This window comes from Rattus norvegicus, chromosome 3, assembly GCF_036323735.1.
Source record: "Rattus norvegicus strain BN/NHsdMcwi chromosome 3, GRCr8, whole genome shotgun sequence".
Lineage (NCBI taxonomy): Eukaryota > Metazoa > Chordata > Mammalia > Rodentia > Muridae > Rattus > Rattus norvegicus.
The window spans coordinates 67,822,516-67,849,561 of NC_086021.1; the positions used below are offsets into that span (position 1 = coordinate 67,822,516).

General features: G+C 35.3%; 1 protein-coding gene across 5 annotated transcripts in view; it reads right to left on the reverse strand.

Moving 5' to 3' along the window:
- The window catches only part of Kcnh7 (potassium voltage-gated channel subfamily H member 7), a 493,051-nt gene that overhangs the window by 84,616 nt on the left and 381,389 nt on the right, over positions 1-27,046 (reverse strand). For all 5 annotated transcript variants that reach the window (XM_063283033.1, XM_063283031.1, XM_017591438.3 and 2 more), the window contains 2 exon segments: positions 11,179-11,604; positions 1,713-2,112 (listed from right to left, as the gene is read on the reverse strand). In XM_063283033.1, coding sequence (XP_063139103.1) covers positions 1,713-2,112; positions 11,179-11,604 — 826 coding nt within the window.

Sequence of the window (27,046 nt, forward strand, 5' to 3'; positions counted from 1 at the left end):
TGGAGCTCAACAAACCCTCTTACTGGCCAGAAATTCATAAGGGTCTTTCCGTCTCTGTTCTCCTAGTACCGGGGTTACGCATGTATCCTGCTTCACCTGGCTGCTCTGTGGGTGCTGCAAACCTGATAAGCTTGCAAAGCAACACCTTTACTGACAAAGCCATCTTTCCACCCCTCTGTTGCTAAAATTACAGATTAAAAGTGCCTTGATGTGTATTTCTATGTTAATAGGCTGCAACCCCACTACCTTCTGCATGCAGAGCCAAGAGTAGGATAGAATTGGAAGGTTTTGAAAACTGCATTTTCTCATGAAAATGTTGTTGAAATAAAATATTTTAGGCAGAGTAGATTACTAAGAGAACTCCCTTAAGTTTCATAAATAGGCCTTAACTAGGCACATTTCATTAATTAATATGGTGCTACATGAAAATCAATCGCCAAGACCTACTTTCAACTTTGTGTTCTACCCAGGGCCAAGGTTCCTTTGAAGTTGTTATTGTTTTCTGTTCTCATCTAGGATATCGTTAGGGCTTTACATGGTAATTGCAAAAATATTATTAAGTCAACTTCATCTTACTGCAAAGTATTTTATCCTAAGTAAAATACAAAATAAATTATGCTCCTTGTATAAAGATACTACAGGGTATAATATAATGACTTAGAGATTAGAATGATATCAGAAGAAAGGCAATTTAAAATCAATGAGAGGGGAAATTAAAGGTATAATCGTAATGGCTTTACATATATGAGAAGGATTTATGTGTAGCGGTCTATCTATTTTCTGAACTAACTTAATCATGTCTTATAATGGAAAATAGCTATTAGTAATAAATGACAATCACTTTTATATAACAATGGGTGAACTGTAAGTTTTAGCCCCTCAAGCTAAAGATATACCCCATTCTAGTTTTATATCCAAGATATTACAGGGTATAGAAAAAAATACTATTGACTGTAGAGAAAGGTGGCTTCTGTACTTACATTTCAGAATTATTCAACCAACTATGAACAAAAAATACTTTCAAAATTTATGTCTGTATTGTACATGTCCAAACATTTTTCTCATTCTCCCTCATGCGACTTATGTAGCATTTATGTCATGTTAGGAAATATATACCATCTAGAAGTGATTTAGTATACACATGAAGATATTTTTGCATTAAAGGCATTTTTGTGATACTATTTTTAAAAATATTTTTCAAATTTTATTTATTGTTATGCTTACATGTGAGTATCAGTTTGCACTGAGTTCATGTCTTGTATTCTCAGAGGTCATGTGAGCAGAGGGCATCTGGTTGGATTCAGAGTTGTAGGAGGTTGTGGGTGTTAGACAGAACATGGTCCCTATGTCAGAGTAGCAAGTGTTCTTCACCACTCAGACATATCTAGAGACCTCAATGTAATGTTATTTTATATTAAGGACTTAAGGATGGTATTTGGGTTCAAACAACATTGGAAGACCTTAGAACTAACCCTGGTTTCACCAAGTGATGAATTTATTTTATATTGATATTAAAGTTAGTTCCAAGAGAAGAACAGTTAAAGATTTTTTATCCCATGGAAAAAATCATCCTTTATAAAATACAGTATCCACATGTGTAATCCCCCTATTTCTACAGTTTCCATAATTTCGCTACATTCTCTATGTTCTAGAAATACCAATTTTGTGCTATTATTTTATCCTAACAGATAGCAAAAGAGAAATCTACTTACAGCCAATCAACATGACACAAATGGAAAAGATTTTCTCCGAATTGGTGTTAGGAGACACATTTCCAAATCCTACACTGGTTAGACTGCTGAAGGTAAAGTAAAGTGCCGTGACGTATTTGTCTTTAATGGACGGTCCAGAACTCGAGTCACTGTCATTGTAACGTTTCCCAATTTGTGTTCCTAAGGAATCCAACCATCCAATTTTGTCAGTCAGATAGGGCCTCTCTACATTCCCAATCGCATACCAGATGCAAGCCAGCCAGTGGGCAATCAGGGCAAATATGCACATCAAGAGCATTAGAACAGCGGCACCATATTCTGAGTATCGGTCCAGTTTCCTGGCTACACGCACAAGACGCAGGAGACGTGCAGTCTTCAAAAGACCAATTAGTGTTGTTGTCTGTGGAAACAAACATGAACGGTCAGAAACAGTTGCAAGCAGTCCAAAACGAAAGGCAGAATCGTTAACAGAAAACGGGAGTACGACCTCAGACTGGAATCAAGTCTGAAGTTTAGTTTTGAGCCCATTTTAAAAACATGTGGTTCATTAATCCAGTGTCTTGGCATAAAAGATCCATGGAAAGAAAAATCTGTCTTCCCAAGATCTAGGAAAGTGACTTCCACGTGGTATGAACTTCTAACATGCTTCTTCTTCAAACAATGTCCAGGGAATTTTTTGTGTCTACCAAGCACCACACCCCTCATATACAATGCTGAAGGGAAGTACTCTTCAGCAAAGACAGTTATTTATAGAAAAGAGATCTCTAATGAAGAGATACAAAGTCTGCTACTTTTTTGGGAAGAGACAGAGAAATGAGACCTTGGTAGTAGCAACCGCATGGTATTGGGTATTTGCTGAACTTGAAAAACACCCGAATGATGTGAATGAGTCAGTCTAGCTCCTTCTTATAACTATGGGAACTCTTATTGGATGGTCGCATGCACGAATTATAGTCTCTATTTAAATAAAATTTTCTTTTTTCTTACTGGGTGAGTCAAATTCGTAAGTCATTTCTTGGTATCCTGGTATCATAATTGCATTTCGGAGTATGGTATGTATTAACTAAATGCATGATGGTTACTGACCAGGTATTTAATGATAGGATACTTCTGCCTAATAACAGGATATTTCCCTGGCTCTTAGGAATTGAAATCTGATAAGTACAAATTACAAGTTCATTTCTTATGTTTCCTAAATAGTGTCAACTCTAAGTACTATATAGTTCACAGAGCATATAATTATTCCATAGTTACATGGTGTTTACCAGTCAATTATTAACTCATTTTTATCTCTTCACTACGGTGTTTATTCTACAAAGTACATCCAAATGTGTTAAGAATGTTAATGTTTTAATTGAAGAAATAGCACATGGAGTAAGTACACCCCCATAGCTATGAATATTCTAGTGAAAAAAATTACTAAGTATACAGGAAAACTTTTTATGGAAACATGAAGTAGTCTCTCTTTCCTTTTGCTGTACTCTATCAGGCACATGCAAAGGAAAATCCTTCAGTCTCCCTTGAGATCATTTCCGCACTACTGGAACCTTCCAAAAGGGGGAGGAAGGGGTTTGCATAGCTTGGACGGACTTATCCTAACTGGATTATAGTTTTGTTTGTCTTGGTTGTGGGAAAGATAAATTATTATTTTTCACAGTGGAATGCAGAAATCAGTTTTTCCTTCTTCACACACTTGAAGGCCTATGTACCTTCAATGGATTCCAGAATTTAAGGTAGCATCGCATGGTTCACTGGAAATAAAGTAAATGTCCCTATTTTGCATCACCAATGTTTTACTTTGGTCATTATATAAGAGATTTTGAATAGGAAGACTTAGGACTAAGTTATAATATGCCATGTAGTACAGGTGATTCCTTAATTTCAAGCTACAGTTAGTCAATAGAGAGAAATATGATGTCTGCATGGTAGACCAATAGCGGAAATATCCAATAAGTGGTAGCTCTTTATATCTCTATTAAGTATCTATTTACATTTCTGTTTCTACTAATAGGAATTTTATGCTGTAATAGTGTGACAACGAAGCTTCCACACTTTCCAAATACATGCCACTGACATCGGCATCTCCAGTGGAGCCTTGCAACTCAGGACAGACAGCTCCCTCAGAAAATGACTGGTTCTTTCACAGACAAGGACTTCACTCAAGTACATGGTTACCAGGTTCTTACAGCAGGAGTCACCTTTTGTTTAAAAGTCTCATCACTTTCGCACAGTTCAGACTCTTGAGTTTATTTCTTTTCCTAATACAACTGCCAATTTACCCAAGTTTCAGAACCAGAGCTGTGTAAAGTTTATTGTGAAAATACCAAAATTCTTATTTGGTTTTAGAATAAAAGGGCTTCAGAATAATTGAAATATCATGCAGATTCATCGAATAGTAGGTTAAATCAAGTAAAATTCTTTGCAATACATGCACAGTTTTCATAAGGGGCTGTAAAGCAGTAGAGTAATAGTGACATTATCAAAAAAATTAAAAATCTGCTGTGCATGCTACAGACAAGTGTATGAAGCACCTAAACCTCCTAAAATTTATCCTCTATTAATTAACAATGAAAATTTTATATGACACTAAGGTTTTCAAAGAATATAAATCAGTATAACTTACATGATCACACACAAATGGCATACAGTCTGGGGAGAAGACGTTTAGGAAGTGTGATGTGATAAAGCTTTACCCTCCTTCACATTTCCCAGACATGATAATTACAGTAATAATAAGAGGAAGGAGGGGCAGAAGGAGGTAAAGGAGAACAAAGAGCAGGAGAGAAAGAAGGGGGGATGGAAGGAAGAGAAGCAGAATGGGAGGGGGAGGGGAGATTAGGGAGCAGTTGTAGCTCATTGTGAGAAGCTGTTGAGTGAACAATGACTTCCACAGTCATTCACAGCCTTGTAACATTTTTGCAAGCATGGCTACATAGCTACAGTGTACCATCGTTGTGGGCCTCATTTCTATTGCAATGCTGAAACTCAACTGAGTCTGCTTTGCTAGGGACCCTTGTGTATTCTGCTACACTGTCTTGTCTGTGATTGTAGAATGAAGGTAACTGATAGTATCAAATTTCTGGGCCCATAGACCTGGATATTTTTCATCCCTTCTTGATGAATAACTCTTGGCAAACATTTTTTAAAAAATAATATGAGCTCAACAGTTCCTAAAATGTGATTATTTTTATAAATATGGCAATAAAATAAAGAAGTGTGTTCTTCCACGGTTGTTGAAGAGAGGGACTTTGATAATCTTACCTATGATAAGGTACCTATAGTAAGGAAGACACGAGAGATTCTATAATATCAAATTTCATCTTATACTCTGCTATCTAGAACTATGCTCATTTTTTATGTTTGAAAGGTAGTTCAAATTTTTCTAGACTGTCATAGTAAAGAAACTTTACTTATACAAGATTTTTCATTTTAAATGCCTGCTTGATCCTTTTTTTATTTTAAAGACTTTTCTCCACAAATACAATTATTTATATTACGTAGATGATGAGTACAATCCAATTATAATGTTTTAAACATATCTATTATTTATTGAAGGTCCTAATTCCCTTCTGATATTGGTGGTTGTTAGGCTACTTCATTAAATAAATGACTTTTTTGATTAAACATGCAACTATACCTGTGGAAATATGTTTATCACAGACTAGACTAAAAATGACTACATTAATTTTACTTTAGGAATATTATATAATAGATCAGTCAATACCCCTGTTCAATGTTGTAAACCATTGTGAAAGACTAAAATTAGATAATTCTCATCAGGATTGACAACTCTCTACTCAAGAATAAATCTATCTAGAGCTAAATTGCAAAAGAAGCCTTACCATTAAGAAAAGACTGTATGTGAAAATTTTAAAAATCTACCTTATTTTGTGAGTATATACAGGAAGCTTGTATTAAAAATATTTAGTATATTTAGTAAATGTTGTTTAGATTTAGTGTTCAGGTAAGTTATGGTAATCATTCTTTAAGAAAAGAAACAAACACATGTTCTTTTAGGTTTTGTCAAAGGGATTACAGAGTCAGCCATCATTGAAACATTCATTTCTTTCCACTTCCTAAGGACAAAGGGGTATAACAGGGAGACAGTAACATTTGCAAGTATAAATTTCATGATTCCACATTCAATTTTGTTGCTTTAAATTTTATTCCAGGTAATTACCATTCAAGTGTATACTTTACACACCATTCAATGAATTCCTTAAACAATGCAATTCTATGATATCATGGTCTAGTTTCTGATTCTTCCCTTCAGCTTGTCTAATATTTTTCAACATGTCTTAGGTCAGATTTATTAATACTCTCAAAGATCCATATCTGGATATGCACAGAACCTTGAGGAATTATCTAACTTATTTCTTTATTCATATCAGATATCTTAATTGCCTCTATGTGTTCCAAAGCAATGATTCTACAGTGTTACTGGAGAATTCCTTTCAATTTTAACAGTCTTAATATTTGGTAGACTTACTCTGCTTCATAGTAAATGTTCTATCATACTCTAATATTGTATCTCTTTCTAATTCATTGCAGTAACATAGAAATGGGCCATCAAATGACTGCAAGTTTTAACAGACAAATAAAACATTGCATAGAGAAGAATGAATGCTATATCATTTTAATTGAAATTTGTGTTTTTACTCAAGGAAAAATTGCATTTTATACCATCTACATCATTTCATAGTCAATCACATACAAATGATATATAAATGATCAACATAAAAACAATTTTTCAATTGGACATTTTATACTTATATCACATGTCATGCCAGAGAGTTGAAAGCATGATTAAAACTTCAAATGAAAGGCCAAGGTAAATTTTTGTAAAATTTCCAGACTATCTAAAGACAGAGAAGCAGTTATGTCATTTTTGAAATGAATATGTATGTATATTTTGAAGCTATAATGTTATTTCAAGTAGAATATGAATATCTCACTTGTATAATAAAGTCAGATAATTAATGACATCTATCATAAAGATCACTAGATACTTAGAATTTCTACAGAAGGCTGCTAATGCTTTCTGTGTATTTACTCCTCAGTTCATCTGTCAAAATAATGAGTGAATCTTTTGTGTGTATATGTGTGTGTGTGTGTGTGTGTGTGCATGTGTGTGTGCAGAAATTGAATGTTACTATTAGAATTTTGCTGCAAAGAGTCCTTAGTTATCTTGTTTCCAAAGCCTTTCTTGCATGCATTCAGAATTCATTTAAAAAAAAGTCACAAAAGCATGAATCAGAAGTCAACAAAGCAAGTAACTGAAAACTAGAATTTCAATTTTCTGGGAAAGAATAATAATAATAATCTATTACATAGCAGAGTTCTCTGGATCCTAAATGTAAATGACCTGAAATTTGTCATGGATAAACCAAATATGGGGAAATCTCAGGCAGACAATCAAAGCTGACTTTCTGGTGACAAAGGGAATGATATCTTATTTTAGCATCAATGATATTGAAGGAAGTCACGGCATTGTCATGCTTGATGAAGCCAAAGTTAGGAGTCATAGAATTATTTCTTGTTTTAGATGATTTTAGTGTCAGTAAGATATTAACAAGAGCAATCTCAGCAATAACCAGCCTCTACTTTGCTCAACATGTTTGGAACAGTAAAGGAAGTCCTTTAGTTTTAATAACTGAATTACAGTAAAAATTATTTATGTTTATTATATTAGTTTGAAAAAATATGGGCAATTGTGTCTTCCTTACTAAAACCATATTGTCACATTGTCCTATTATTAACATATAGGTTTCATAGATAAAATGGCATGGTAACGAAAATGGAATCTTGAGTTGACTATAAATAAAATTAAAGTATTGTAGTTTAACATTCAGATGCAGGAAGAAATTGTTGAATTGACCTTGTGTAAACCATTTTCACTATCCTAGCTGATGATGCTAGTGCATGAGAAGAAATCATTCAAATAACTCAGCAAGAAATTGCTTCAAGTTTTTAATCAGTAGAAAAGCACATCTTAATTAATTTGCTTATGTATATTTGCACATAGTTTCTAGAAATGTCCACCAATGAGGGACTGAGAACCTGGATGTACGTATTCCAGATGTGGCCACCATATTTATATGTTTAAACAGCACAATTAAAATGGAAAATCTTGAATTTTAAAACTTTTCTTCCTGCCAATTGTGAATCTTCAGGCGTGTGCATGCATGTATGCTTGTATCTGTGTGCCTATTGAGATAGTGTTTTGTTGGGTAGCCCACGATGGCCTCTTCTATATGTTTAGTTCATGGACATGTGTGGTCATATCCAAACATCCACACAGAAATTCATATATAAACACTACATGAAAGCACTGGTTCAAACCATCCATTATTATGATCATATTATGATCTGATTTTTAATCTAAAGATTGTCTTCCCTTTTATGGCCATGTGTCTTCCTAGTTGCAGATAGGGTGCCTGATCAGCCTTCCAACCATCTGTAGTTGTCTGACTAATAGGCAACTCATACTTATGATAGCCAAACATTTCACGATACACTTTTTCTCCCTCACAATACACCTTTTTCTCCCCATAATTTTACCATCTGGATAAAGATATTACCCTCTATTAAAGTTCCTTATGAAAGTACTCTTTCCCTCCTCCCACCTGAATAATTTAACAAATGGACTACAGAAAGTGTTTTGAATCATCCATAGTTCTTCCTTTTCTTTCTTTCTTTTTAATGAATATTTAACAAACCAACAATTTCTTATGAAGACATTCAAAATATACCACACATTTTCCTATTTTTCTGCACCTCTACTGTGTCATATGTCCGTACTGCTCTCTCATCCATCATCCATCAGAGTGGGGACTTGAATCTGGATCCCTTTCTCTTAATCCGACCATCCAGCACACACAGAACAGTCCACACAATCTTTCAAAATGTCAATCAAAGTCAGTTCCATTCCAGTGGGTCTCACTGAAGCCACAATGAACAGATCTCATGCCTCTTTGTGAGTTAGTCCTCGTATCTAAGCACCTCATCTCTGGTTTGATTTAGCCTTGCTGTCACTGGCATTCTTTTTCATTTCTGTTCTTCTAATATTCCAAACCAGATAATCAATTGAGGAAATTCTACAACCGTTTCCTTTTGTTTCTGCAGTGATTTGCATTGTAGCCTTATATGGGTGGAACACCTTGCTAATCCCAACTCAAGTGACTTTTCCTTACTCGTCTTTCCTAGTCTGCCAGTCTGGATTAGCCAACATCACATTATTGTCCCACCTGATTCATGTAACTTCTGCATTTATTCTTTAATGAGAAATGTAAGTTCATGGAGAGCAGAAAGTTATCTATGTGATTGACTACATTTGCCTGCTGTTTTGAAGACTACTGAGCAAACATTTGCTGATTGATGAGGCCTATCATATTACTACTGAGTAAAAGTAATGTAGGACAAAGGAATAAGAAGCACAGTTAATGACCTCTACAAAGCTGCAATAATAATTTAACTTCCTAGACCTGGTATCAGGCGAAATATTTTTTGTAGTTAATCCTACTTCAAAAAATTTATAGTAAACACTTTACTTCCTAGTAGAATGAGGTCAGTAGAAAGTATGACTCCTAAAAGAGTCTCCAACAACAAAGATTTTACAGTTCCTAAATAATTTTTCAATGTCCTGCTAGTAATTGGCATATGTAAAATCAAATATTTTCATATTTATTATTCGTTCCCAAAATTTCTTTATTCTATAAACTTTAAGTTCTTTACTTTTATTTTTACTCTATTTTTCCTTAGGATTTCACCATATATTGATATGAACCTCTTAAACATTTTCTTGCTTTAGTTTAGTCAATAGTCTTTTTTAGGTGATGACTATTTGAATTACAAATATTAAAGGAATTTTACATTTTTCAAAATGTATGGTAACTGAAATTAAAAGAGTCTAGCATTGAAATCTCCCTTAATGGCTGTAACTGGAATATTTGGATGTGCACTGTTTTGATTATTATTGATTGAATATCTTGAGTACATTTATTAGCATTCTTTTATAGGTGATTATGGGGTACTAGGACTTTGTCATATTCCATTGTCCTGAGCTCTACTAACTATAGTTTGTTCACTCTTCCAGTAAAAGGGGAGACTTAATTCTAAAGGTACTGACTTCCCCTGGTAGACAAGTACTCTTTTGTCCTTAAGCCTTCACTGTCCAGGAAGCAAATATCTGTTGGGATCTCCTTTATTCTCTCTCTTGAAATATACAAATTAATAAACAAAACAAAGATGGTGAGGAATTATTAAGTAGAAAAAGACACTGAATTATTTAAAATTTCAGCACATCGACTTTATTTCTTTTCAGTCAACTTTCTTGGAATTACTTTTCATAGTTAATGCGTTTTAATCATTGAACTGTCAATTTAACAGCTGCAGCAAGGGATTATCTGAATGGCAAATGGCATGTTTGTAGAGGGACAGTTTTGAATATATCAATTGATATAGGAAGACCAAGCCTAAAGTGTGTGGTGGTATTCCCTGGGTTTGTGTCCAGAATTGTGTAACTGCAGAGAGAGCAATAAAGCATTAAGGATGCATGCACCAATTCTTCCTCTGCCCTTGACTGTAGCTTTGAATAGCTGCTTCAAGTTCCAGATGGGTTGACTTTTCCACATTGACTGAATAGAACCTGGAATTGTGAGCTAAAATAAACCTGCTATCCTGTAATTTGTTTTTTGTCCAAGTATTTTATCAAAGCTTTAGAAAGAAAACTAAGACACATGACTTCTATAAATCTTTAAATTATATAAGTACTTATATAGTATAAAATCAGGGATAATTAAATAAAAAGAGACACTAGCTGTATTTGACCCAAAGATTCTTTAAAAGTTTTGATTATTTTAGTGGAATTTCTATTCAGAACATGCACTCGATATCTGTCTGTCTGTCTGTCTGTCTGTCTGTCTACCTATCTGTACGTGTAATATTTCCTCAAAATTTCCAACTTTATGAGGTATTAGCAATATGCATTAAGTATTTTTCCAAGATGAGAGATAGAGGTGAGAGAGTTTTGATTAAAGGAATTTCATAAAGTGTCCTCCTTTTCATAGTTTGAACAAAGAACACATCTATTTTTGGTCTGCATCCTAATAAGTGACTTAAGACTGAGAGACATCCTTAAGATTTGATAGCTTTGAACTCAAGAACTTAATCTGCAGGGATTTTACTCTCTAAGGGTATACTGCATGCTCTGTGCGCACTCGTTTCAAAATTTAAGTTGTCGACAGCTTGGAGAGTATTTTCGTATTTTTTGCAAATATAGAAGAGATTTCAATTATTCCCAACAGAAAAATTGCTTCATTTCATTTTGTGGCATTTCCCAGGTGAAAATGGATTTCATCTTTGAGATGTAGGAACCTTTGAGGCAACTACTTTCTCTTGCAGTTAAGGCAGATTTACTTCTACAATTGCGGTCTTTCAGAAAACAAAATTCTTAAGCAGCTCTTACCTCATCAGAGCCTGATCCGAAAATCAGCAAGTCAAAAGGGATGGCTGCGACCATGTCAATCAGGAACCAGCCTTTGAAGTAGTGTACTGCTATTTTGGCAGGATCACTTACCACTTCTTCGTTCTGATTTACATAGGTTGTTCTGAAGTTTATTAGGATGTCTATAATAAACATAATATCCACAATCAAGTCTACCACATTCAAAGGGCTACAAGAATAGCCACATTCTCGTCTTTTCTGCTCCTCTCTGTCGTTGAGGAGAAAGGCTGCAGAGTAGGGGGTGAATATAGCAGTATAAATGACCAGGAGTAAAATGAGCCAATCCCACACTGCTTTGAAAGGGCTGTAGTGCAATATTGTAAATTTGTTGATGCGTGGCGTCTGCAGCTTATATTCTGGCAAGACATCTGCTCCCAAAGAAAGAACCTGGGTATAGGAAAGAAAGGTAGACACTCATAAAAATGCCATTATAAATCATGTCAGACCTAGAAGAGTATTAAGGCAATTATACAATATGATGAATAGGAAGAATTCATGGCATTTTGAGGTATGATTGAAAAGCACACATACATTTAAATGAATCTTTATAATGATTATTTGGCAGTTTAAGACAATCCCAATAATATTTCTCCATAAATAAGATTTTTCACCAAAATTTTAATGCATATTATTCCTGAGATATTGAGGGATCATTAATGTTTCTTATAAACAAAGTAGATGAAATATTTTTAGAAAAAAATAAGTTTAAGAAATATTTCAGTTATAAACTTAGGAAAGCATAAAGACATAGAATCCATATATATATATATGTATATATATGTATGTATATATATATGTATATATATGTATATATACATATATATATGGATCTATTGCTGGATTTGATTTAGCCATACTAATTAATAATTAAATCTTGATAAATTGAGAAATGAAATCTTGCTAAACATCCTCAGATCTTTAGTTAAACATGACTTTTCTCGTTGCAATTTGTTTAAAATGTGATCAAAAGCAAATAACACTAAAATACACTCAAGTGAGTGTTTTTTAGATAGTGATAAGGTACTTCATATTCTGTGACAAACAGCTTCATCTAAAAATGTTCTGAGATTTAGAGAATTGCACGGGGTGATGCTTTGGAGTTCTCTACATTATTAACTGGAGTTTTTGTAAGATTTTTATCTACCAAGTGGCATGCAAATACTAGGATATATTTTATTTAATAAGGTGACAGGTAAGCTAAAATAATTCAGCTTTATATTTTTAGTTTATCTGAGAATATCAATGCTAAACTTGAGTTATGTCTAAAGTAAACCCATGATCTTGTAATTTCTTAAAAGAGGTTTATAAAAGCAAAATTCAAAATAAAAAGGGTTTTACCAACGTGCCATATAGTGAGCCTTTGAAAGGAGCGTGTGAGAAACAATTCTGTACCCTTCACATTACGCATGCGCACCGTGGCTCAGTAGTTTACTAAGTATATAAACTATATTCTTCTAAATAGCAAATATACTACAGGCTTTATGATGTAGATCTGGCACAGTTCCCTGTTGAAAATTTTTTCAGTTTTGGAAATCTCTATATAGTGAATTTATCTTGAGTATACTAATGAACCTACTTGGACATATTTCAATATTCAATTTCATTTTTATTGTCATATCTCATACTTTGCTTCCTAATGCAACAAGTTATTATCCCTCACTTATAATAGATTTGAAAAGTTAAACCCAAATATAATATGACATCTCTAATAAGAATAACATAGAAACTTAGCTAAAATAGGCAAAACCAGTTATATAATAGCTAAACTAATTTAAATAGCTTTGGAAAAGAGGAGTCTAATCTAATTATTTATCCAGAGCACAGTAATTTTGAATTAACAAATACATGGAGGAAATGGAAATTTACCTTGCACTGTGGTAAAAAAATGACAAACTAAGCATAAGAAAAAGTTGATACAGGGAAAAGTGATTTAATATTTCTATAACTAAAAATCTTTAGAATCTGAGATACCCTAATATATAAGTATACTACCTTCAAAATCTGAATGGGTAAAATGTTTATCTTAATATCTATGTGTCACTTGGAAAGAGCAAATTAGATAGAACACAATAGTCATTGTACTCAACCTAGAAAGATAGTTTGTGGCATCTTGGTTGAAAAAAATGTGGATTATCTCTCAGACTCTCATGTAACCCAAAACGTCTTTCTCATAAAACAAGGTCTCTCCATCTTATACACTGTGAAATTTAAAACAAACCTTGATTTGGCTGTCAAAGATCTAAAAATATGGACTATTCTTTTTCTTCATTTTCCTTCCTGTTAAGTTTCTGTGTGCTCACAGGCTACTCCAACAAGATGTGGATGACACCTTTGAGCTAAGAAGATCTTCCTAATTCTAAACTCCACAAATTTTCCTCATAGAGGAGTATATAAAGGAAACACCAAGACAACAAAACATTTTGTTTACAAAGAAAGAGGTGTATCCTGGATTTTCTTAATGCTTGGTTGGTACGCTTCAGATACAGCTCCCTACTGGGGACACCAGTGCTTCATTTATCTGATGTATGAATTAGAACGCACACAACATCTTGGTACTTCCTCTGAAGAATAAAACTGTGGCTGGTACTCCCTTTCATGCTAACATTTGATGGTTAGGTGTCTACGGTTTCTGATGTCATGGCATTGGAAGAGGAGACTTTGAGCTCCAATTTACACAGTATCTGTGGATGGGTATGGTGCTGAGGGTATGGAAGGGATGTTCGTAGAAGACTCAGGCAAACATGGCAGCTGTGTTGAGACTTTGAATCCAAGGACACAATGTAGGGTCATGAGCAGGTTGAAGGCAAAGCCCATTTCAGGAGGAGGGAATAGAACCACTGAAGTGAAGGAAGCACAAAAGATGTTTTAAACTGGCTAGTGCTCTGCAAAAGGGTTAAAACACGGAGGAGAACAGTGTTAAAGCATCATGACAGAGCAGGGACTCTAAAGGGATGTGGCACAGACCTCAGGATTGAGATTTAGGGCAATATTTATTACATTTAACATGCAAACTCCTTTTAAAGGGAAATATATTTGATTTATGTTATTCATAATTATAATTTTAGAAGCCTAAACACAGTGGTGGCAGCACATGCTTTTATTTCCAGCACTCAGGAGGCAGAGGCAGCTGGATCTTTGAGTCTGAGGACAGCCTGGTACACAGAACAAGGTCCAGGACAGCCAGGGCTATACAGAGAAATGCTGTCTGGAAAAGCAAAAACAAAACAAAACAAAACACAACACAACACAACAAAAATGCTTGACTTAGCTTATACCTCTCAATATGACTATTACAATTTGTACATTTCAAAATATATTTATGTCCTAATTCATGGTATCTGTAAATGTGACCTTATTTTATAATTATGGTCTTTACAGATATTGCCAAGTAAAAATGAGGCCAGAGTAGTACAATAACTGATGATTTATAAATTAAGAGATTCAAATGCAAACCTACAAGGACACATGTGGAGAATCCCATGAGCTAGGGAAAGCAGAGAGACCTGCAAGTCAATGAAGGCCAAGGCTGTCTGGTAGCACCAGACCTAAGAGAGAAGAGATTTGGATTTCCCCTGACTATTGAGAAGAAAACACTGTGTTAACACACTACTCTGGACCATATAGGTTTCCAAGTTATGAGAGAATAAAATTCCATCATTAAAAAAAACCTTCTAATGCTTTATTATCTTCAGCCTAGGGAACTAACAAAATGCCAAAAATAAAAATAGAAGAATTATAAACTAGCATCATTGACCTAAAACTATAATCTTTAATTCAATGCTTGACAATCCTGTAGACCAAAAGAAACCAAAAATTGGCCACTTGGCATAAGCCAATCTAATACATAAAATCATGGTTTTTCTTTTCTAACCTCCAATGCCTTTTTGAAAAAGTCAAAATAATGTTACCACCTTCAAAGATTTAATTGCTATTTCAGGATAATCAAACGTAATCCTTAAGGCAAACACTGCTCTTGCTGGCCTTTGAAAGCCAATTTAAATGGCATTAGTTTATAACTCTGTGAGGTTTTGTTTACTTAAAGTTAACTTTAGCTTTAGGCATTATTGAATTCTCCATCTAGTGACTATATAATCAAATTATCTCAAACTGGGTTTATTATAGTAGTTTATTTATTATATTGTAATATTATATTTATCAGCCAGCGTAAAAGTTTTGTCTTTTGTTCACATTGTGTAGTTCATTTTGATGGTATGGTATTACATGTTATATTATAGTTTTTTTAAGTTTGTGCATTGCTATTCACCAATTATATGATTATTCAATCACCATATGACTTTATTAGCCAGGTAATTTCAACAAATTATGTTTTCATACCATATTTTAATATCATGACTTCTCACTATAAATCCAAATGCAGTTGGACTTGCATTTTCAAGCTCAATCCTGTACTAGAGGGTTATTTTCATGATCCAGATGATTATTGTACTGGCTTAAATTTCATAAAGAAAATAAACAAGATTTTCAAAAGGAATCCATCCCCCCATGCCAATCAGCTTGAAGATTGTTGAGTAATTCTAGGCATGGAGCATGGTACTCTTCAGCTTGAGAGAAACATATCTGGCAATGAGATGTTGGTGAGAAGAAGGCCATGATCAGAGCTTGGAACTCGCTGTGCTCTTTGGTATCTTGGCAGAGATATACCAAGAGGTTACATGAGGAACCGGGCATCAGAGATTTAGTAATGTATATTTGAGATATAAGTGCTTCCCGGGAAGGAAGGATGAGCAGTGGACTGCTTTATCCATAGTGTCAATCTTAACAAGACTGAATTAGAGTGACCCATGATACAAGTCTCTGGAGGCACAATCAAGCTTGGAATAAGAGAAAGAACATTGCCAGAAATTTGAAGATCTGAATTTAAATATTGGATATGATATATGGATTCTTTTCTTGTAAGTCACTAATTTCTTTGGATCTCATTAATTTTTTTATCTGTGTGGTAGGGACAGTGATATTAGTATATGCCCAAATCACCATTCTTTGTAGAGATACCATAGCATAGCATACAAGATCATCATAAATTATCACACGACTTTAATGAGTTAGATAATAAAAACAGGGAAATTTTATTTTCATGTATATAAAGCATTTTCATCATGGTTAAAATTACAGGGATATCTACATCATGGCTTACACATACCCATAATAGTTGTGTATCTGCAATTGCTTCAGTTACCTAGTCATTACAACAACTAAGCCAAATTTTTGTGACTTAGAAGAGTAGATATTAATAATTTATAGTTTTATGTATCAGATGTGAATAAGGGTAGGGCTTAGAAGGTAGGATTTCTGTGCTATATGATGACAACTGGTGTTTGTTTATTGATAGTTATCTTTTTTTCATTTTTATTGGCTATTTTACATTTCAAATGCTATCACCTTTCCAGTTACCTACCCACAAGCCTCCTCTTCCCTCCCCCTCCCCCTCCCTCTATGAGGGTGCTCCCCTACTCTAGCATTTCCCTACCCTGAATCATCAAGCCTCCACAGGACCAGTGGTTCCCTCCCGGTGACGCCAGATAAAGCAATCCTCTGCTATACAACCAGTTGGAGACATGGGTCACCCCTGTGTACTTTTTGGTTGGTAGTCCCTGGAAGCTTCGGGGGGTCTGGTTGGTTGATATTGCTATTCTTCATATGGGGTTGCAAATCCCTTCAGCTCCTACAGTCCTTGCCCTAACTTCTCCATTGGGGACTCTGTGCTCAGTCCGATGTTTGGCTGCTGTGTACATCCATATCTTTATTGGTTTGACTCTGGCAGAGCATCTCAGGGGAGAGCTATATTGGGCTCCTGTCACTAAGCGCTTCTTGGCATCAGCAATAGTGTCTGGGTTTGGTGTCTGCAGATGAGATGGATCCCTAGGTGGGGCAGTCTCTGGATGGCCTTTCCTTCAGTTTCTACTCCACTCTTTGTCACTGCATTTCCTTTTAACAGGAGGACTTTGAGGTGGGTAGGTGGCCCCATTCCTCAACCGCGGCCATGCCTATCCACTGGACATAGTCTCTACAGGTTCTCTCTCCCCTTTGTTGGATATTTTGGCTAATGTCCTCCCTGTTGGGTCCTGGGAACCTCTTGGGTACCTGGTATCTGGGGCTGTCTAGTGACTACCCCCAGTTCTCCCTCTCCCTCACTGTTACACATCTACTTTCAAATTCCTGCCCCTTTGTACTTCTCCCCCATCTCCTTCCATATCTGAACTGTCCCCCCCCCATTTCCCCTTCCCCTCCTCTCTCCCTCCCAGATTCCTCTCTCACACTACTTTCTGGAGATTATTTTCTCCCACCCCCCATGAATAGGACTGAAGCATCCACACTTTGATGTGATCTTCTTTCTTCTTGAGTTTCATACGACCTGTGAGTTGTGTTCTGAGTATTCAGAGCTTAGATTTTAGCTAATGTCCACTTATCAGTGAGGAGATACCAGGTGTGCTCTTTTGTGACTGGGTTACCTCACTAGGGGTGATATTTTCAAGTTCTATCCATTTGCCTGCTAATTTCATGAAGTCATTGTTTTTAATAACTGAGTAGTAATCCACAGTGCAAATGCTCCACATTTTCTGTATCCATTCATCTGGGTTCTTTGCAGCTTCTGGCTATTATAAATATGGCTGCTATGATTACTGGAGCATGTGTCCTTATTATATTTAGGAGCATCTTTTGGGTGGTATAAGCCTAGAATAATATAGCTGGGTCCTCAGGTAGAACTATTTCCAATTTTTGGAGGAACCACCAGACTGATTTCCACAGTGGTTGTACCAGCTTGCAATCCCACCATAAATGGAGGAGTGTTCCTCTTTGTCCACATCCTCCCCAGCATCTGCTGACACCTGAGTTTTTTTATCTTAGTCATTCTGACTGCTGTAAGGTGGAATCTTAGGGTTGTTTTGATTTGTATTTCCAAGATAAATAAGGATGTTGAACATTTAAGTGCTTCTCAGCCATTTGAAATTCCTCAGTTGAGAATTCTCTGTTTAGCTCTGTACCACATTTTTAATGGGGTTATCTGGTTTTCTGCAATCTAATTTCTTGAGTTATTGTATATTTTGAATGTTAGTCCTCTATTGGATGTAGGATTGGTAAAGATCTTTTCCAATCCTGTGGCTTGCTGTTTTGTTCTATTGACAGTGTCCTTTGCCTTACAGAAGCTTTTCAATTTTATGAGGTCCCATTTGTCAATTCTTGATCTTAGAGCATAAGCCATTGGTGCTCTGTTCAGGAAATTTTCCCCTGTGGCAATGCGGTTCTTTTTCACTTTCTCTTCTATTAGATTCACTACATATTGGTTTTATGTGGACATCCTTTATCTACTTGGACTTAAGCTTTGTACAGGGTGATAAGAATGGGTCGATTTGCATTCTTCTACATGCTAACTGCCAGATGAACCAGCGCCATTTGTTGAAAATGCTGCCATTTTCCCACTGGATGGTTTTGGCGCCTTCGTCCAAGAACAAGTGATGAAAGGAGTATGGGTTCAGTTCTAGGTCTTTAATTCTATTACATTGATCTACCTGCCTGTTTCTGTACCAATACTATACAGTTCTTATCACAATTACTCTGTAATATAGCTTGAGGTCAGTGATGATGATTTTCCCCAGAAGGTCTTCTATTGTTGAGAATGTTTTTTGATTTCCTGGGTTTTTTGTTATTCCAGATAAATTTGAGAATTGCTCTTTCTATCTTTGTGAAGAATTGAGTTGGAATTTTAATGGGGATTGCATTGGATGGCTAGATTGCTTTTGGTAAGATGTACATTTTCACTATGTTAATCCTACCAATTCATGAGAATGGGAGATCTTTCCATCTTCTGAGGTCTTCTTTAATTTCTTTCTTTAGAGGCTTGAAATTCTTGTCATACTGATCTTTCACTTGCCTGGTTAGCATCACACTAAGATATTTCATATTATTTGTGACTATTGTAAAGGGTGTCACTTCCATAATTTCTTTCTCAGCCCATTTATCCTTTGAGTTGGGGAAAGCTAATGATTCGTTTCAGTTAATTTTATATCCAGCTACTTTGCTAAAGTTGTTTATCAGCTGTAGGAGTTCTCTCTTGGATTTTTTGGGGGGTCATTTATGTATACTATCATATCATCTGCAAATAGTGATATCTTAACTTTCTTCTTTCCAATTTGTATCCATTTGATATTCTTTTGTTGCCTAAAACAACAAATTGGTTCTGACTAGAACTTCAAGTACTATATTAAATAGATAGGGGGAGAGTGAGCAGTCTTGTCTAAAATTTTTTCAAGTTTCTCTCCATTTAGTTTGATATTGGCTACTGGCTTGCTATATTATATTGCTATATTGCTTTTATTATATTTAGGTGTGGACCTGGAATTTCTATTCTCTCAAATACTTTTAGCATGAAGAGTTATTGTATCTTGTCAAAGGCTTTTTCAGAATGTAATGAGATGATTGTGTGTTTTTTTTCTTTGAGTTTGTTTATATAGTGGGTTATGTTGATGGATTTCCATATATCGAACCATTCCTGCATCCCTGGTATGAAGCCTATTTGATCATGATGAAGGATCATCCTGATGTTTTCTTGGATTTGGTTTGCAAGATTTTATTGATTATTTTTGCGTCAATATTCATGAGGGGAATTGGTCTGAGGTTCTCTTTCTTTGTAGGGTCTTTGTGTGGTTTAGGTATTAGTGTAACTGTGGCTTCATAAACTGTATTAGATATTATTCCTTCTGTTTCTATTTTATTAAATACTTTGAGAAGTATTGGTACTTCATCTTCTTTGAAGGTCTGATAGAATTCTACACTAAAACCATCTGGTCCTTGGGATTTTTCGGTTGGGAGACTTTTAATGATGGCTTCTATTTCCTTAGGGGTTATGGGACTGTTAAGATGGTTGATCTGATCCTGCTTTAACTCTGGTACTTGGCATCTGTCTAGAAAATCATCCATTTCATCTAGATTTTCCAGTTTTGTTGAGAATAGGCTTTTGTAGTAGGATCTGATAATTTTTTTAATTTCTTCAGTTTCTATTGTTATGTCTCCATTTTCCTTTGACCTTTTTAAATTTGAATACTATCACTATGTCCTCTGGCTAGTCTGGCTAAGGGTTTATCTATCTTGTTGCTTTTCTCAAAGAACCAGCTCCTAGTTCTGTTGATAATTTGTATAGTTCTCTTTGTTTCTTTTTGGTTGATTTCAGCCCTTGAGTTTGATTATTTCCTGCTGTCTACTCCTTCTGGGTGTATTTGCTTCTTCTTGTTCTAGAGCTTTCAGGTGTGCTGTCAATCTGCTAGTGTATGCTCCCTCCAGTTTCTTTATGGAAATACTCAGAGCTATGAGTTTTCCTCTTTGCACTGCTTTCATTGCATCCCATAAGTTTGTGTGTTCTGTGTCTTCGTTTTCATTAAGAAAGAGCCAAGATTCACATGGTTGACCCCTTGCTGAGGCATGCTGAAGCACAGAGCTTACCCAATGTGTTGAAGACGTTTGCTTCCATGTTTTTTCTCTTTCTGCCTTCTTTTCTCATCCTCCTTTCTGTCACTCTACTCTTCATTTTCCTCCCTCTCTCACTCTATTCTTACCTCCTCTGAGTCAATAACAGAAACTTCTACCTTTCTCAATGTTTGAGTGAATTTTTTTTTATTGACAGAGCAAAAGCAGGTCAGTCCAAATTCAAGAGAACAGATATCCTCTAGCTCTTGTCGGGAGACATAGTTTACAGTAAAGAAAGAATCAGTTCTGATGTTTTTTAGAGACAAGTTAGTGAACACTCTTATTTTTAGGCATAATGAAATCTGTAGTTATTTTAAAATATTTTTAATTTATTTCATTCTCTGTATATGATTATTGTGATTGCATGTATGTCTGTGCATCATGTGTGTGCCTGGTGCTCACAGAAGCTAGAAGAGGGCATTTGATGCCCTCAAACAGAAGTCATGGATCGGTTATGGGCTGAAGGTGGAAAGAGAGCTGATTTTAGGTTCTCTGGAAAAACACCTAGTGCTCTTTATCATTGAGCCATCTCTCTAGCCCCTGTAGTTATGCCTTAAAATATTTCTTACAATTTGGAAATTTAGGGTGAAATATTTTGGGGTATAAGGTGATAATGTTAGAAATTTTCTTCTTACAACCTGGAGTGCGAAGAGAGGAAGGAGGCCTGCTTATGTATACTGCTCACTACAGTTTGTTTATATTGAATTTGGTGATCAAATTCTAATCTCACTATTTTGCAGGATTTTAAAATTATTTTAGTATAAACACTTTACCATAACTCTAGAATATCAAGAATTATCCTATATTTATGATATAGTATAATTGCAATCTTCACCCTAGTCCCACTTTTTTGTCTAATATTGAAAATCAATCTAATCAATCTAATACTGTATTTATATTGTTTTAGTAAAAAACGAGTTTAAAATACTCTGCTATTATTTCTATTGTCCCTTACATTATTTAAATGAGAATACATTTTTATAATGTTAAATATTACATAATTTTGAAAATAGTAAATACATGCATTTTAAGTGAAAATTAACTAAAATTAAACATGTAATTGCTTTGGAACTATTGTTTTGGGAGTGAAGTATTAGGTAAGTAAATATTTATCAATGTAATGAGAGTTCTCAGAGTCCACTAACTAGAAAAATCAGCTACTCAGTCCATTCCATTTCCTTACAAAATCAAACATCTTCCATACCTTTGAGAAATACCATATTTTAGAAATATGAAGCATGATTAACTGAACTATAATAAGAATTTTCTTCTAAAAGCAAAAGGAAAGATGAGAGGGGTAACAACTCATTGTATAAAACTGAGATTTTATGGTATCCAGAAAGACATCTCTATTTTCTCTTCCCTCAAACTACCAATTACATGTACAGTTTAATACAGACTTAAAATTTTTTTTAACCAAGTCCATTTTTCTTCTTGCTAGCACATTGTTATTTGTTTAACTTTCAACAGTTTAGAGTTATATAAAACTGAAATCTTTATATGAAACAGCACTATTATTCAATGAAGATTCGCTTTGAACATTTTTCCATGAACACCAGGAGTAATAAGTACTTTTTTCTTTTGGAAATTTCAGTAGGGAATGATTAAGCCTGAGAGAAGATTATTCAGTGCTCTTGGCAGCTGCTAACTGCCATGCTGCAGAGTTAGCAGAGCCGGTTCACCTGCTATTTACCTTTGACTTGAGACTTTTTTTAAACTAATAGGCTTGCTATATTCACATCTTCTGGGAAGAGTGCTGAGTAACAAAGTGAATCAGATAGAATAGAACGCAACAGGAAAGACGTAAGCTCTCCAGAGTTTTAGCCTATGACTTGAGCTAAACTGGCTAAACACCATCAAAACAGATATTCTCTAATGATGACTACCAAGACATTCAAATAAAAAAGATGCAAAAGAACCATAACATCTTAAATCTGTCATAAAAAAGTGATTTTCAATTAAATAAGATGGTGAAATGAAGTAACACAATCATTCAACATTCTGAGTTCAAATGATTTTTTAAACATTAAAACTAACCTACAGAGATAAAGGGGTGTGTGTTTGTGTGTATGTGAGTATTTGAGTATATACTATTGCTTGTTTTGTAAAAATACACATGGGTGCAGGTTCTGCTATAAAGCAGGTTTAGCATTGCGTTCTTTATGCTAACTCGAAAAAATTGCTTCTTAAGGTTTGAAAGATGCTGCTTTATATTACACAGAGATGTATGCTTGTCAGGGAATAAGTATTCAGTCTCTTTATCTGATTTTCAGAGTTATCCATTATCTATAAGACAGTAGAACCCCTGGCTTAGAAGAAGAACACAATGAATGGCGTGTACCTGTAACTCTAGACCCAGGGGCAGATAGAGACAGGCAGATCCCTAGAGTTTATTGGCCAGACGATCTAGCCAAATTGATGTGCTTAAGGTTCAGAGGAAGAACCTAGCTCAAAACACAGGGGAAAGGCATCAAAGAAGACATGACTTCTACACAGATGGGCACTTGTATTGTCTGCACATCTCTACATGTGTCCACACCCACATCAACATGGACATCCCCGCCTCAATTAGAGCAAAGTCTTTTGTGAATACCTTAGGATTACAATCCTATTTTTAGCCATTATATAGGAGGCAGAGATAGGGAATGAGACAAGGAGAGAGAAGAGATGAGACGTGTTCTGTCTTTGATTGAAAAAGTTGAAGACTGAAGAGGAGAAACCAAACCGTACAAAGAAGATAAAATGTAACTAGACACTAGGCAGCATATCAGATCAGTGCATCCCTCAACCGTCCCCAGAGAAGTTTCTTCGTGCAAATAGGTGGTAATTAAAATAGAGGCATACAACATGACAACAGATCATGTACTGAGAGTGAGAGACATTTGAGTGCTTGCACTGAATGATATGTCTGCATCACAGCCATCTCCTGCAGCCTCAGAGATTCACACAGGGGAAGGAGCAGAGTGATCATAAGATCCAGAGGTAACGTACAGTTGTGAGAAGACAGTATTTTATGGATGAACATGCAAACTCATATAGATATATAAGATCTGCACAGGCTCAAGCCAGACAGTGTCAGAATGGAGAAGTAGGCACATAGTTCCACTCTTAGCCAAGAAGCTATTAACAATTGAAGCTATCTCTTAATCTCATAGGAGAGTGAAAAATCAGTTTTCTTTAGTACAGGGACACTGAGTGTACCACACATCTCAAGGCAGGTCCCGTGCTCAGGACTATACTTGACCAACATTACAGAGGTTCCCCTGTTTTTTAATGGCTTTTCTTCTTTCTTTCTTTTATAATAGTAAGAAAAACATGATAGGGATGGGTAGGAAAGGTTATAGGATCTGGGAGGAGTTGGGGGACAGGAAAATTATGATAGAAATTACTGAATTAAATTATCAAAGAATAATAACAAACATATCAACAGTATTGCCAGTAGAAAATTGGCTCAAGGTCCCAGTGAAATCAAGGGCAGCACCTTGCCTGAGGAATAGATGGTTTGCACAGAGATGGAGGGTTTATGAAAACTCCCAAGGCCAAAGCTCTGCTAACTTCCAGATGCGAGCTCAGATTTGAGATGGCTGTACTAATTAGTCATTTTTATTATTCCACAATGAAGATGTGTATCAAAGTACCATGTTGTATTCCATAAATACAGAGAACCGTAACCTTTCCTCCCAGCTAGATCTTCACATGAGAGATGAGTTAATTCATTAGGAGGCAGCTTTGACAACAAGGACATTTCTATCTGAGAGGAAGTTGATGAGTCTTACTTGGTTAGATCACGTCTCATGGGTAGGAGCTGGCTATGAGTCTGTGATACTTTATTCTAACTGCAAGAATTTACTCAAGTCATTTGCTTTAGTAACAGGTTCCTGGAAGACTATCATTGCCTTCTGGTTTTTGTTTCTTTTGGAGACCTGACAAACTTTGATGGGGACCCAGGAGAACAAGAACTATAAATGCCAATATATTGGAAGCCAAACTAATATAACCACGGAAGTAGAGACGACTTCCAGAGAGTTTGCTGTTCACCCTCCTGCCTATGTCTTTATATTCCTCCCTTCTTTCTATCTCCCTCTTCACCTCTGTCCTTAACTTCCTTCTGCTTTCCTCCTTAACAAAAGGTTTAGCAGAAATCAGATTTGTGTAAGAGCAAATTATGAAATAGGTTAAAGAGTTATTTTCTATACTTTAAAGTACCTTAGGGCTTTAACCATGTGACTCAGTTTTCTACATTTGAAGCCATCCTACAACCACTGTGACCCATGCAGTAAATACCCAATAATATTTCCTATGGGATGACTAATCTGTGTTTCAGATGTTCGAGCACTTGTGAAAATAAATAGATTGCTTATGTGAGAAGCTATATCTTACCATTTTAAATTTAAAAGAGTCTTTAAAAATATCTTGCTAGGATTAAAAATACTCTATAAATATAATAGGAATACTTGAATAAGAACACTAATATTTGAGTACAAACTATAAAAAAACTAAAGCAACATTAAAATTAATGATCAAATAGATATCCTATCCTCAAGAACTGGAGTAATGTTGCATGATATGTGAAAAGTATAAAAAATACTTTATCTTAATTATATATTACCAGATCCTTCAAGAGAGAAAAAGTATTAAGCATTCTACTAAAAATCCATTTTGATTCATCAAATTAAATATAAGACTGATTCTATCACAAAATATAGATAGTTATACCCAAAAGTTACCTGAGTGTATCAATAGGACAGTGTTATCAAACTCAGTCTTCTAACTACATTGTTTTCAAGTCATATAGAAGAATTCTGATTTAGTTTATTAATGACAAGTCACCGTTGATTTCTGAGGTAACTTTCAACCAATAAGAACATGCATAATTTAAAATAAAGAAAGAGAAATAAGAATGGTATTTTAGCTTATTTAGAAGGCTTGATGAAAAGTAGTAACTTTGTATGAATAATCTCAGGCATCCTGTTTCTCACATCACTTCTCAGGAATAACTTCGTGGGAGGTCATTTTTCTTGATTCTAAATGGTCACAGATTTCATTTTGGCTGATATTATACCTTATGTCGCATCAGGCAAATTTTTGCTTTGATATTTTTAGGAAAAAGAAAACTAATAAGTTTTTTTTATTCCTCCTAGGTGGAAGCATGAATGTAACTGAAACATAAGGCATTGAACATTCAAGGAACAAGGGGAAATCAAGCCACTGTGTGCCTCCTCACGGGGGGCACAATTTTCTCAATAACTGCCAGCTTATTAAATGTGTAAAGCCCAATTGTATGTGTGCATCACCTTTCTTGATTTCTTCACTGTAGCTTTTGAGGCTTACCAGTATATAAACTATTCTAGGTTTCTTTCAAACCCAACTTTGAATTTGAAACAATCCTGTTTAATTTTCTATTGAACATGGATGAATAGCAAAACACATGGACTATGTCCTTTGAGATAGTCTTTTAAATTTCAAATGACAAATAGGAGATGATGTCCTTTAGCGTAACTTCTGGATTTCATACTCTAGTAAAAGTTTGAGTTAACGGTCAATGGGGTCGTGTAGACTCCCTCAGACATTACAGGCTATACCAATTACATTGTCATATCAATTACATTATTGTCATATCATCTGTCAACACATCACTCAACCTTCATCACAGAAGCTTCTTCTTGCAGAACATATTAATTAACTCTTAAACCCCAAACTGCTTAATGTGCAGAGAATTAGATTTCTAATATTAATCCCTAAGTGGATGCCAATTGCTTAGGAACCTATGTGGAAGTTGGAATGGAAAGATTGTAGGAACCAGAGTTGGTGACTGGCTTCAAAGAAACAACATTCTCCAGATGCATGCCACACACATGTATGGACTCATAGAGACTGGGACAGTATGTACAAGGCTTGCCTAAACCTCTGCTAGACAAAATTCCAGCACAGGGTAAAGGGAAGACCCACTTTCAAGAAGCTGTTCATAATTGATAGCTGCTGGGAGAGAGGAAAAAAATCAAGTTTCTGCAGTGGGGTGATACTGAGTCTATCAAATACATTCTAGGGCAGGCTCCATGCCCAGGGGCAGCTGGCTAGCACAAATTGGACTCCATGCTTTTTGTTTGTTTATGTTTTAGAGGCAAGAAGCATCAAGTTAGCTCAATATTAACCTTCTAAACAATGCGTTCTGAAATGCGGAGCAGTGATTCTAGCATGCAAAATGTTAATTAAATACAAGTAAAGGATGAGGGGAAAATATTACTACAAAATGGAAAGACAGTCCGGATCTCTGTTTACATCCCCTCTGGTGGAGTGAGGCTACTTATCATCATATGTTAATTCCAAATCATTCAGTTTGTCTTTAGGA